The sequence below is a fragment of the Gadus chalcogrammus genome, chromosome 18 (genome assembly GCF_026213295.1).
Source record: "Gadus chalcogrammus isolate NIFS_2021 chromosome 18, NIFS_Gcha_1.0, whole genome shotgun sequence".
Lineage (NCBI taxonomy): Eukaryota > Metazoa > Chordata > Actinopteri > Gadiformes > Gadidae > Gadus > Gadus chalcogrammus.
This window is the reverse complement of record NC_079429.1, coordinates 22263515-22276707: the sequence shown is the minus strand read 5'-3', so window position 1 is coordinate 22276707 and position 13193 is coordinate 22263515. Positions and strand designations below refer to the sequence as shown.

At 46.3% G+C, this 13193-nt stretch overlaps 1 protein-coding gene and 1 long non-coding RNA gene across 3 annotated transcripts; both read left to right on the top strand.

The window, feature by feature from the left end:
* The first annotated feature begins 3096 nt into the window (after positions 1-3096).
* LOC130371608 (uncharacterized) lies at positions 3097-6795 on the top strand. Of its 2 annotated transcripts, XM_056577438.1 has the most exons (4): positions 3097-3551; positions 5389-5465; positions 5566-5740; positions 5919-6795. In XM_056577438.1, the coding sequence occupies exons 1-4, from the start codon at positions 3326-3328 to the stop codon at positions 6173-6175; spliced, it is 735 nt and encodes a 244-aa protein (XP_056433413.1). In that variant the 5' UTR covers positions 3097-3325; the 3' UTR covers positions 6176-6795. The 2 variants fall into 2 exon arrangements, 1 of the variants encoding a protein (XP_056433413.1); XR_008893209.1 differs by lacking the exon at positions 3097-3551 and having other exon boundaries at positions 5380-5740; positions 5919-6381; positions 6467-6795.
* An 11-nt stretch (positions 6796-6806) lies between these two features.
* On the top strand, positions 6807-8105 carry LOC130371609 (uncharacterized). Its single transcript, XR_008893210.1, has 3 exons — positions 6807-7266; positions 7720-7897; positions 8006-8105. It is a non-coding gene; the product is annotated as an uncharacterized LOC130371609 (long non-coding RNA).
* The last annotated feature ends 5088 nt before the right edge of the window (positions 8106-13193 follow it).

The window sequence follows — 13193 nt, the reverse complement described above, 5'->3', positions numbered from 1 at the left end:
TTCCCAGTGTTAAGCTGTAGGAAGTTTTTTGACATCTAGCCCTTCACAGCAGCCAGACAGGACTCAACCCTTTGAATCTGGGCCGAGTCCCCGGAATCTACAGGAATGTAGAACTGGGTGTCATCCGCATAGCAATGGAAACTAATTCCGAAGCTGCGGATAACGTCGCCCAGGGGAAGCATGTATATTGCAAAAAGTAATGGACCAAGGACCGACCCTTGTGGTACGCCAAAGCGTAATTTACAGTGCTTTGATTCTGAACCCTCATGAAGCACAAATTTGTTTTCTATCTGTGAGGTAAGATTCAAGCCAACCAAGAGCCGTACCCCCGAAACCAACATAGTGCTCAAGACAGTGAAGAAGAGTGCTGTGGTCGATCGTGTCGAACGCAGCGCTCAGGTCCAACCGCACAAGCATTGAGCTTGTATTTTTATCCAAAGCAAGAAGGATGTCATTTACAACTCTTGTAATAGCAGTTTCAGTTGAGTGGAAATTCCTGAACCCCGACTGGAAAGGTTCGAAGAGATTGTTCCTCATCAGATAATCAACGATTTGCTTTGCTACAATCCTTTCCTGTACCTTGGACAGGAAGGGCAGATTCGATATAGGCCGATAGTTCCTGACTAATTCAGGATCTAGGCCAGGCTTTTTGAGTAGCGGTTTTAACACCGCAGCCTTGAAATTGGAGGGAACAATTCCTGTTGAAAACGAGAGATTCATAAGCGAGAGGATTGCAGGCCCCACCGTGGGAAGAAGTTCCTTGAGAACCCTGGAAGGGAGAGGATCCAACATACAAGTTGTTGGCTTTGATGCCTTTATCACCCTTTCAAGTTCCACCAAAGGAATTGCCTTGAACTCCAGGAGAGTTGCGTCAGAGTTCCCCATCCTACTTGAGTCGCGTAGCGTTATAAAGCTGCTAAAGCATTGGAGTAGACTAACCATACAGAATGGCATACTGTACAAGATAAGGAAAGATCCCCAGGTGAACAAGAAGATCTTCCAGTTCATAGTACCTGACTCGTTGAAGCAGAAAGTCCTCCAAGGTCTCCATGACTCAGCAGGTCACCAAGGCCAGCATCGTACCGTGTCTGTGATGAGGCAACGGTTCTTCTGGAGTGGCATGGAACGTGATGTTGTGAACTATGTTCAGTCCTGCCAGCGCTGCATAGTAGGGAAGACACCTGAGCCACACAGCCGTGCTCCACTCAAGAACATTGTCACCTCTGAGCCTATGGCGTTGGTCTGCATAGACTTTTGGACTGCTGAGCGAGGGAACAAATCTGTGGATGTTCTAGTTGTGACTGACCATTTCTCCAAGTTGGCACACGCCTTCCCATGCAAGAACCAGACTGCCAAGCAGGTCGCTCGTCGTCTCTGGAATGACTTATTTTTCATTTATGGCTTTCCTCGTCGTATCCATTCGGACCAGGGAGCCAATTTTTAGAGCAAACTGATCAAGGAGCTTCTAGAGATGGCTGGGGTGCAGAAGTCCCATACGACTCCGTAACACCCCATGGGAAATGTTGTCACAGAGCGATTTAACAGGACCCTGGGAAATGTGATTAGGTGTCTTCCCCTTCAGTCCAAAGCAAAGTGGCCACAAATGCTTCAGCAACTTACCTTCTGCTACAACTGCAAGGCGCATGAGACGACAGGGTTTGCACCATTCTACCTAGTGTTTGGGAGAATCCCTCGTCTCCCTGTCAACGTCATGTTTCAGCATGCTCTCACCAGTGAGACTGTTGTCAGCCACTCAGACTTTGTGTCCCACCTGAAGAAGGATCTGGGTGAAGCCGCTTAGATGGTGCAGAGGAACAGTCTCAAAGAACAAACTCGCCACGCCAAGCTTTACAACCGCAAGGTCAAGGGATCACCCCTCGTCGTTGGAGACCGAGTGTAGATCGCCAACAGAGGTGTGCCAGGAAAACGCAAGGTTGCAGACAAGTGGGAGTCGACCCCATATGAAGTAATCTCAGTCAGACCGGAGATCAATGTCTGCAGAGTCAAGGATTGCCTGACAGGTAGAGAGAGAGTCGTTCACCGGAATCTACTACTCCCTGTCAGCTTCCTGCCCTGCGAGAGAGGCGTGGACCGTGGGTCAGAGCACTCAGAATGTGACGCAGCTGCGCACGGTAGTGATGCATGTCCTGATGTGCCTGACGTGATGGAAGACAGTGATGTACGTACAGTCAGCTGGCTGATGCAGACAGGAGAAGAGGAAGTCCATTCAGAAGAGGAGGATGACTCGCTTGACCGGAAGTCTGATGTTGCCCAGTCTGACTCTTTCTCAGTTGCCGCTTCCAGTCAGGACAGTAAACAAATACCTGCAGAAGATGTTCACCATGCTGCTGTCGATGGTGTGGAAGGCCCACCACAGTGCTCTGAAGGCATAGTCCCTGACACAGACGTGATTCCTCCGGAGGCTGTTCGTTCAGACGAGACCACTTTGGACACTGACGCTGCTGACATTGCTTCTCCTGACAGTAACCCTCCAGACATTGACTCCCCGGGCACTAACGCCCCTGAGACAGCCATTCCAGACACTGACTGTCCAGACAATGAAGTTCCAGGCCCTTTGGCTCAGGTGGTTGGCACACAGCCTGGCTGTTATGGTCTCAGGGATCGTAGTTCCATGGAGCCTCCCCAACGCCTTATTTGTCAGATGAATGAGCAAGTAGTAGAGGAGGATTCTGTGTCCACAGTATCAGTTAGTACGTTGTTTCAGTTCTTTAGAGATGCACTTTCGGTTTGAGTATCAGGGTTAAACAAGTATTTGACCAAAAAGGAATCTAGATAGTACTTGAAGCTACAGGAACAATGTTTTGCATTTCAGAGGTGTAGCAGGCATCTCTGAGTCCGTGTTTAGTTAGGAGTTTGATTGCCTTCCTTTCTTCTTCTTTCCACACAGAGTTTTAGAACTGACACGCACTCTAGTTTTGTTCCTTGTAATGCACAGTTTTATAGTTATTTTTTTATATGAAGTATTGCACCCCCCCCCCCCCCCCCCCCCAGAGATGCTGAATCCACATCCAAACACGATATAAGGAAGTACATAGTATACGAGACCTGTCTCATGGAGCTGTTCGAGGTGTGTCCTGTGTGCAAGCGTGTTTGCACTGTGAAAAACAAAGTGCTTGGGACATTCATATCAGTGAAACCGCTGTGTGAGTATTGCGAGTATTCCCGAATTTGGAAAACGCCAACCTCTTCTGGAAAGCACACCAGCTGGGAACTTGCAGCAGTGTACATCAGTGGAGCCTCTTTCTTCAAACTTCAAAGGGTAAATGAGTGAATAAGTAAATAATAATTTGCCCCATTGTTGAACATGGCATATGTTTTACATTATCAAGTCTTTTTTTTTTTTTTTCATCAGGTGTTCAAGGCAATGCATCTGCAGATTTTTCTGTATGATACCTTTCGTCGGCATGCCAGAATGTTTATAGAGCCAGCTATTGTCCATAAATGGAACCATTCCCAAGATGTGATGCTGCAGAAGCTCAGCGAAGAAAGTAAAGTAATACTTGGTGGCGACATGAGGGCTGATTCTCCAGGTATATATTTTTAAATAATAATAATAATAATAATACATTTAATTTAGAGGCGCCTTTCAAAACACCCAAGGTCACCTTACAGAGCATATATTCATCATACATTTTTTAAAAAAAAAAACAAGACATTGTGGAAAAAATAAATAAATAAATAAATAAATAAGTAAACATAAGCAATAAGAAATAAATAAAACAAAAACAAGACAAAACAAAACAAAAAAAAAACAATCAAAACAGTGATCAGTTAGACGTTGTGTGCGAGTTTGAACAGGTGAGTTTTGAGTTGTGACTTGAAGGTTGTAATGGTGTCTGACTGTTTTATGTGTGGGGGGAGGGAGTTCCAGAGCCTGGGTGCTGAACAGCTGAATGACCGGGCACCCATTGAAGTGAGTTGTGATGTGGGGATACATAGTAGTCCAGCAGAGGTTGAGCGGAGGGAGCGGGAGGGAGTGTATTCTTGGAGGAGGTCGCAGAGATAACTGGGGGCTAGGTTGTGGAGAGCTTTGAAGGTGAGGAGTAGGGTTTTGTATTGGATGCGGTAGTGTACTGGGAGCCAGTGAAGTTGAATGAGGACAGGGGTGATGTGGTCAGATGATTTGGTGCGGGTGATGATCCGGGCGGCTGAGTTCTGAATGATCTGCAGTCTGTTGATGAGTTTGGTGGGGAGTCCGGTGAGGAGGGCGTTGCAGTAGTCTATGCGTGATGTGACAAATGAGTGAACTAGGATTTCAGTGCTGGATTGGGTCAGTGATGGGCGGAGTCTGGCGATGTTGCGGAGGTGGAAGAATGCAGTCCGGGTGATGTTGTGAATATGGGGTGCGAATGAGAGGGTGTTGTCCAGGATGACGCCGAGGCTCTTGACTTTGGAGGAGAAGGGTACTGGGAATCCATCGATAATTATGAGTGGAGCTGGGGTGTGTTGTGATTTAGTGAGGGTGGATTTGGATCCGATGAGCAGGGCCTCGGTCTTGTTTCCATTGAGTTTCAGGAAGTTCCTGCTCAACCAGCTCCGGATCTCTTCCAGGCACGTGATGAGGGAAGTGGGGGGGATGGCAGCGGTGGGTTTGGTGGAGATGTAGACCTGTGTGTCGTCAGCGTAGCAGTGAAAATGGACCCCATGGTGACGGAGGAGTGTGCCCAGCGGGAGGAGGTAAGTGGTGAAGAGGAGTGGACCCAAGACTGACCCCTGGGGGACACCCAGTGAGACACCTGAACACCCAGACTTGTGGTTGCTTAGTTGAACAAATTGTTGACGGCCGGTGAGGTAGGATGTAAACCAGGAGAGTGCAGCACCAGTGATCCCAATACCAGCTAGGCGGTCCAGGAGCAGAGGGTGGGAGATGGTGTCGAATGCTGCGCTGAGATCGAGGAGGATGAGAATGGTGAGTAATCCAGAGTCGGCTGCAAGGAGGAGGTCGTTGGTGATTTTGACTAGGGCTGTTTCAGTGCTGTGTTTTGGACGGAAGCCAGATTGGAACGGTTCGTGGAGATTGTTAGTGTCGAGGTGGGACTGTAGTTGTGCGGCAACCACCCTTTCAAGTGTTTTGGAGATGAAAGGGAGATTGGAGATGGGCCGGTAATGGTTAAGGTCAGTTGGGTCAGCACCAGGTTTTTTCAGGATGGGAGTGATGGCAGCCAGCTTGAGAGTGGGGGGTACAGTACCAGTAGTGAGGGAGGAGTTAATTATGTTGGTGATCATGGGGGAGATGGACGGAAGACATGCTTTGACAAGGGAGGTGGGAAGAGGAAATGCTAAGAGTAGGATATGTCTGATTGTAAATGACTACGAATACATAAACGCATACCAGACAAATAAAATATTGTGACTATGTTTTCACAGGGCACTGTGCACAATTTGGGAGCTACACCATGATGGACATCAACACCAAAACTATTGTCAATCTCCAGTTGGTTCAGGTAGGCGTGACGAATAAAGTGTAGTGTTCTGTTTCTTGTTTTTAAATTTTGGCATTGTCACAAATTTTAAATATGGACCCGTACTTCTGTTTTTTGACAGAGCAATGAGGTTAGAGGAAGCTCCCATATGGAGAAGGAAGGCCTGAAGAGGAGCCTGGCATTGTTGGATGCACGTGGTGTAACCATCGATAGCATCGTCACTGACCATCATCCACAAATCCAGAAATATCTGAGGGACAACACTCAATTTTATGACGTCTGGCACATGGAGAATGGTACACTCACCCAACGAAACATTAGAAACCTACTTATAGCAGGGACCCCCTTTTGCCTTCAGAACAAGATACAAGAAGTATTCAGTACATATTTCGGTGCATAATGATAGGATAGTATCTTGTAGTAATTCATATTGGGTTCACTTCCGATTCTAAAAATATTTATTCTGATTTGTAGGAATTACAAAGCAACTACATAAAATTAGCAAAACCAAGGACTGCCAGAAAGTAAAGACGTGGATGCGAGCCATCAGAAACCACATCTATTGGACGGCGGCATCGTCAATAACCGGGCCGGAGAGAGTGGCAAAATGGACCTCCCTCCTGAACCATGTTCAGGATATTCATACTCATGATGACCCCCTCTTCCCAAAATGTCTACATCCAATTGGTTTGACTATATTGATTAGCTGCAAGTCCAGTCATTACCAATAAGTAGGATATAATGCATGATATTTTTGTCTTTCAGCAACTCCTGCATTCTACAAGCTGGAGAAGGCGCTGACCAAGAAGACAGTCCTGAGGGATATAGCAAAGCTCAGTCCCCACCACCAGACGTCCTCTTTGGAGGCATTCCACGCCGTGATCCTGCGGTTCGCTCCTAAAAATGTGGTCTATCCATTTCTAGGAATGTTGTGCAGGTAAATTAAGCTGCGATTACTTGTTGTGAACATTTGCCCATTTCTTGCAATTATTTTCATGTTTGATTTTTCTTTTTAATGTCAGACTCTACCTGGCTGCACTGCATTACAATGATAATTCTGATAGAGGACAAGCCACTACGTCATCAGGGGATCTAATGTTCAGACTGACCTTTCTAAGGCCAGGAAGGGAGTATGCAGAGCCAAACCAGTGAAGACTGAGGCGACATTCCGTAAGTGTCAACTTTATTTTTTACTCAGAAAATGAACATTTATATTGAACATGAGACAAAGTACTGCAACTCGGGTACTTCCAACACAATAAATGAACAAATAAATACACATAAATACCTCAAAATATACCAAATATTCAAAGTGCAAAATTTCAATGCATGAACAGTTAATCAATGAATAATCTAGTAACTAGTGATTCCCTTTTGTGTGTATTGCACAGAATATGTGAATGATTTGATGGACATCTTCATGGAGAAGGTCTTTGTCGACCCAGCATCCTACAGAGCAGTGATTCTGAAGATAAACATCCCGCGGGAACCGTCTTCAGAATATGAGCATCCAGACAAGGAGGAGGTCATCGCCAGCTACGTCTCCAGATTTCATCAAGGGAGGGTGGTTTGAAGCCTCCGTATCTTCCATGGGCGTCCGGGGAGTTCAGCTGTGGCACCAATGTCGCTCCTCAGTCTAACAGCCTACTGGATAGACTCCAGCTTTACTTTGCGCAACGTGGTGCTGCATGCAAGCGAGTTGCGCGGCTCTCATACTGCAGAGCGTATCCAGAAAGCAACAGAAGAGATGCTCGCCAAGTGGGATATCAACAAGGACCAAGTGCATGTTGTTATGAGGGACAACGCTGCCAACACGAAGAAGGTAAGCCTATCTTGTTATTGACCACTTTGATGTTTAACTCAGTCAAACATTCAGTCAGTAAAGTTCTTGCTGGTTGCAGAAAGTCAGAGAACATAACGAGAAACAATGTAAAAAATATCATTTTTTGCAGCATCTTTTAATGAATTGTCATGAGGTAAACTTCCATTTGATGATTTTGACATGATCTACTGGATGTATATTAAATGTTACCTATTCCCAAATATAATTACGTGTACCCAGGATTTATTTGAAATTATGTATAGATAACGTGTCTGTTTGTCGGAATACCATGTTAACAGGCTAGAAGTTAGCCTAGCTTTATCAGCTAACTCACGTCAGCGTAGCCACTAGCAGCAAGCTGTTATTGAGACAGCAAACAATTTAAAACAAAACATTAATATCCAGTTTAAATTATATTCTCTCATCATCCTCTCTCCCAATCTCTGACTGTAGACATTTGCAGACATGGGGGTGCAAAGCCTGGGCTGCCTCGCACACACATTGCAACTAGTGTTCATCAAAAGGCCTTCTCGCCCAGCAAAGCATCATCGATGCTGTCGCCAATGCGTGGAAACTTGTTGGTCATTTTAAGCATTCACCAAAGGCCTACTCAATCCTCGAAGACATTCAGGTTATCATTTTATTACGTTATCTTTTTAGTAATTGCACTTTTCCCCTCCCTGTCATGTGTTTGGAATAACGCAGTTTAAAATAATATTTTTTATTTTATTTTTTTCAGTAACTGGTAATCTGGCCCCTCCTGGACTGCCAATACGGCGGCGGTCGTCAAGAAGGCTCAGCAGGAAGCTCAGGAGGAACAACGTGGGAGAGAAGCTACTGGTGACCTTCTACCACTCCACCATCGAGAGTGTTCTGACGTTCTGTATCTCAGTGTGGTTTTCACAGTGCACTGAGGCAGAGCGGAAGAAACTCCAGGGAGTGATAAACACCGCACAGAGGATCACCGGCTGCCCCCTCCCCTCCCTGAAGGACATATACATATCCCGCTGCCTCAGCAGAGCGGAGAGAATCAAAAAGGACAGCTCACACCCTGGCTTTCACCTGTTCGACCTGATGCCCTCTGGCAGGCGCTATAGGTCCATCAGAACCAGGTCTTCACGGTTCAGAGACAGCTTCTTCCCAGAAGCTGTGTCCACCCTGAACACACACATGCACTGACCCCCGACTGACTGACCCCCGACCGCAAGCATAGTTCTATTTCAATTGCACTGAATGCGCATGTGGTTTCTGTGGACGGTGTGGGGTGCACAACCTCCCACTGCATTTATTTATACATTATTTACATTTCTATTTGGTATACTGTTGTACTTGTTCTATTTATATTTATTTATTTTCTCGAATGCACCAATTGGGAAAGCTTACTAAAAATGTTGTTGTACTTGACTCGTGCAATGACAATAAAAGGCTTTCTATTCTATTTCTATTTTTCTATTCTATTCTAACTAATTATTACGTGGGAAGGCGTGGCTGACTGATGGGGGAGTAGTCTTTGCAGAGGCATCCGTCAGCCAATCAAATCGCTTCCCGCTGACAACAACAACAAAGCCGGGTTTTTCCCGCTTCTTCCTGCTTGCTGTGTTGTCATTGCAAGATGGATCCCGTTGTAGCAAGGATGGTGTTAGTTCAGGTTGCTGGTGCTTTGGTCCACCGACGTGGAAAGCAAGTGCATCGGCGTTGGTGGGTTCACCCCTTTCTCCGGACACGCAACCATAGAGGGGAGTATCACGCACTTGTGCAGGTGTTGCGTCTGGATGCTCTCCTATTCCATCAATATTTTCGTATGCCTCCGGACCACTTCGACGAGTTGCTTGGCAAGGTCGGTCCTCTCATTACCGTGGCAGACACACGGTTTCGTTCTGCAACTGGCCCTGCCGAGCGACTCGCCATTTGCCTACGGTAAGGATACTTTTTTTTTAATGATCACATAACTAGCGTTTCCATACAGCTCATTGGTGTGCACATACTGCTAGGCTATAGAAAAGGTGCCCATTTCCATCCACGGTGTTGTTTGCATAAAATGTCCTAATTAGGGAAGACATCCCATCTATAGCCATAGTAGTGTGCAGAGTGTTCCTGGTAAATCTCAGGTTATGTGGTAGAGCTATCTGTAAACAATCTAGTCATATTAGTTGTGGATGTCACATGGGATTATTTATGTATCAATGAAGAGTGTTTCAGATAAATGTGTTCCATCATAAAGCCTTTCTATGAACATGGTATGCAAGCAACCATGTATGAATAATAAATATAACTAAGCTGTCATGACTCATGCCCTGTATATTTTAAAGTATATGTGAAGTATTTTCTTTAATGCTTTCTTTGTTAGGTATCTTGCCACTGGCGATTCCTTTCACACGATTGGCTTCAGCTATCGTGTGGGCACTTCGTCAGTGTGTAGGATAGTGCGGGAGGTAGCCAGTGCCATCTGGACTGCTTTGGTGGAGGAGGAGATGTCTGTTCCCACGAGGGCGGACTGGAGCACCATGGCCGAGCAGTTTGAGTGGCGCTGGAACTTCCCCAACTGCATCGGAGCGATTGATGGGAAGCATGTTGTGATACAAGCTCCAGTTAACTCTGGCTCCTTGTATCACAATTACAAGGGCACCTTCTCCCTGGTCCTCCTCGCCATAGTGGACGCCGACTACCTGTTCCGGGTTGTGGATGTTGGAGGCTACGGCAGGACGACTGACAGCGGCTCCCTCCGTATCTCCGCGTTTGGGGAAGCTCTTCGCGATGGCACCCTTGACCTCCCTCCCGCCCGTGTCATCTCCGGCGCAGAGCAGCGGGGGCCACTTCCTCACGTGTTTGTGGGGGATGAGGCGTTCCCACTCATGACCCACCTGCTGCGGCCATTCCCTGGACAACATCACACTCTGGAGAAGCGAGTGTTCAACTACCGCCTCAGCCGGGCTCGTCTGGTAGTGGAATGTGCCTTCGGAATCTTGGCATCTAGGTGGCGCATGTACCGGCGCGTGATTGGCACCATTCCTGTGGTAGCTGAGGTGTGTGTGAGGGCCACCTGTGTGCTGCACAACTTTCTTGAGAGGAAGAAGCTGCAGGGGAGAAGACACAGGGTGGAACCGAACATCGAACCATCGACTGATCCTGAAGCCCTGTGTGATGCACCCAGGATGGGCTCCAACAACGCCACCAGACTGACCATCCAGATGCGGGAGGCCTACTGTGCGTTCTTCAACGAGGAGGGTGCAGTGCCATGGCATCCAAGAGCCTAGCAACACAAAGGCTCTTTAACCAAACAGCTCTTTTAAGAGCTACCCATATCTTAAGTGTTACGTATTTTAAGAATCTAAGATACCCACACATAGACCCAATGAAGCAGGACCAAACATATAAGCCGTAAATACCATACATAGCCACAAGGGGAGCAAGACCTTACTGAAGGCTGTAATAAATACTTTAGCCACAGAAGGCAGCACCACAGACCAGACGAGAAAAAGAGAAAGCCGAGGGTTATCTCACATCGGCTCCCCCCCACTACTTCCGGACCGCGCTGTTCAGACCATAACAGCCTACAGATCGAGCATTGTCTTCAGAATCTTCTCGGCAGCTATTAGACATAGATGGGTTTATGTTTTTGATCAGCTAGGAGACGCTCAGCACGTGTTTAGAATACATCTTCAATCTCTCTTTGCTTCAGAGTATCAGTTTACCATACCGAAAATACTTTATACAAATAAAGTCTCTTTAAAGCTATTCCTTTGGATTCGATCCCTTTCCTTGAAGAACTACGTAACATAAGAAAAGAAGCATATTCCAACTACACCTGCACCTTCCTATACCTGCGTATACATTGTACATTTGCTCAAGGTTAAGTTTTAAAAGTAACTGTAATAATGATTGTTAATGATCTTGTTAATGGTTTTGTTTTTTCCCAGATGACCCGAGCCAGCTTTCAAGAATCCCTATTGTCTTCCTGCAAGTGTACTGAATAATTATTAATATGCTAATATTAATATAACATAATTCCACTTCCAAATTATAATGTATTATATAAGGAACACATCACAATGAAAGTAATTTTTTTAATTAAGAACACAAAGAACAGAACAACAAAACGACAGAAACACCATAACTTAACAACATAACAAACATAACCTCACACACTCAGTCACTCACTCACTCACTCACTCACTCACTGTCATTCTCCCGAACCTCCCTAACCTCCCTATTCTGTAGCGCCGCCATATCCGCCCTTGAAACGATTTGGTACACCTCGTACCGCACCATGGCTCTACTTGGACTGGAGAGCCTTCTCATGGCGGGGAGGAGTGACATAAAAAAAATCTCATCCTCAGAGGGGGGCTGTGGCTGCGGCTGTGGCTGCGGCTGCGGCTGCGAGGCAAGTGTAGCCAGTGGCTCCATGAGCGCCAGCATGCCCTGCTCAAAAGAGGACATCTCAGTCCTACGTCGCTTCCTACCCCTGCCCTCTTCTGGGGGCTGCACACGCCACTGGCTCCTACCCACAGGTCCACCGTCCGCTGCTGGGGCCGTGGCTGGGGCTGGGGCCGTGGCTGGGGCTGGGGCTGGGGCTGTGGCTGTGGCTGTGGCTGCTTCATCTGCTGCTGGTGCTGGGGGTGACAGCGCACCTGCCTCTTCATGTGACCCACGTCCATGCTCCTCTGTCACCGCCATCACCGACACCGGGGATGGGTTCCGATGCTGGAGGTTGGAGGTGGTCCCTCTATTTTGGAGGAATGGCGCTAGGAAGCCCATGTACCTCCATACATGCTGCTTCTCACTGGCCCCTGCCCCACTCCTCTGGGCTTCCTTCTTCTTCACCCTCTCCCTCCGATATCGGTCCCTGAGGGATCTCCACCTCTTCATACATTCAGGCACTGTAAATAAATATATGAAATAAAATGATTGATCACATTACAATCTACTTCATTCTTTTCATTATTATTTTCTGTAAAGACTTGAACATTTATGTCTATGTACTCTTTATAATCTATGTATCAGTAGCTATGCTGTAGCTGCTATGTTACGTTTTTGGATTCTGCTTGCACGGTCCAAATCGAATTAATAAATACAGGGATATTGTTTCCAAAACGCATATGTATACAGAAAGTGCATGTTTAAACATGTGTCAGCAATTGCAACTATACATTCTAGGTAGCAGTTAATTAGATCTTTTGGAGGATGCAAATGCTGGACCATGCATGCTGTACTGCTAGCAGTCATTCAACACTGATTCATTTGAAAAGTAGTACATACATCGAAAATAATCAGAAAGGAAGTACATATTACCAGTTTCCCCCACCTCCAATAACACATCTTGCCATGCCCGATTTTTTAGTCTGATGTCCCTGTATGTGTACATGGACTGGTCGTACAAAATTGGCCGAGAACCAACGGCGATTATAAGTTTGTCCTCCATTTTTCAATTAACTTCTCATCGCTTTCCAGCTTTACAGTATCGTCAGAGCCCGAGTCGCGTCACAGTGCTTAAATTTGCATACGTGATCTGATTGGATGACGGATCCGTCGCTGCCGAAAAAGTTGAACATTTTTCAACTTCTTGACTGAGCCGAAGGCTCCAATGGAACGGACGGATCCACAATGCATTGCGCGTCCGTCCCCATTCAAAGTCAATGGGGATCAGTCAACGGACGGAGGTAGTGGGCACGGGGCGTAACGTTGCCGTAATGCATCCGGTGGAATCCCCGGGACACTCCGTTACTTTTTGCAACAAGTAGTGAGTAACTATACCTAATTACTTTTTAAAAGTAACGTTCCCCACACTTCTTGTCATTGTAAATCATTCCATCATTAGTCTACACTAGTGTTGAAAGGATGTTAGCCAACAAATAATTAGCCTTATTATAGAAGTGTTTAGAAAAGCAATACACAGTGATTTATTATAATTATTATTATTATTACTTTAC

Excerpts from the sequence above, each read along its gene's own strand:
- LOC130371608 (XM_056577438.1), top strand. The coding sequence starts at position 3,326 with ATGGCATATGTTTTACATTATCAAGTCTTTTTTTTTTTTTTTCATCAG. Across the intron at positions 3,552-5,388 it reads CATGAGGGCTGATTCTCCAG|GGCACTGTGCACAATTTGGG; the intron begins GTATATATTTTT and ends ATGTTTTCACAG. Across the intron at positions 5,466-5,565 it reads TCAATCTCCAGTTGGTTCAG|AGCAATGAGGTTAGAGGAAG; the intron begins GTAGGCGTGACG and ends GTTTTTTGACAG.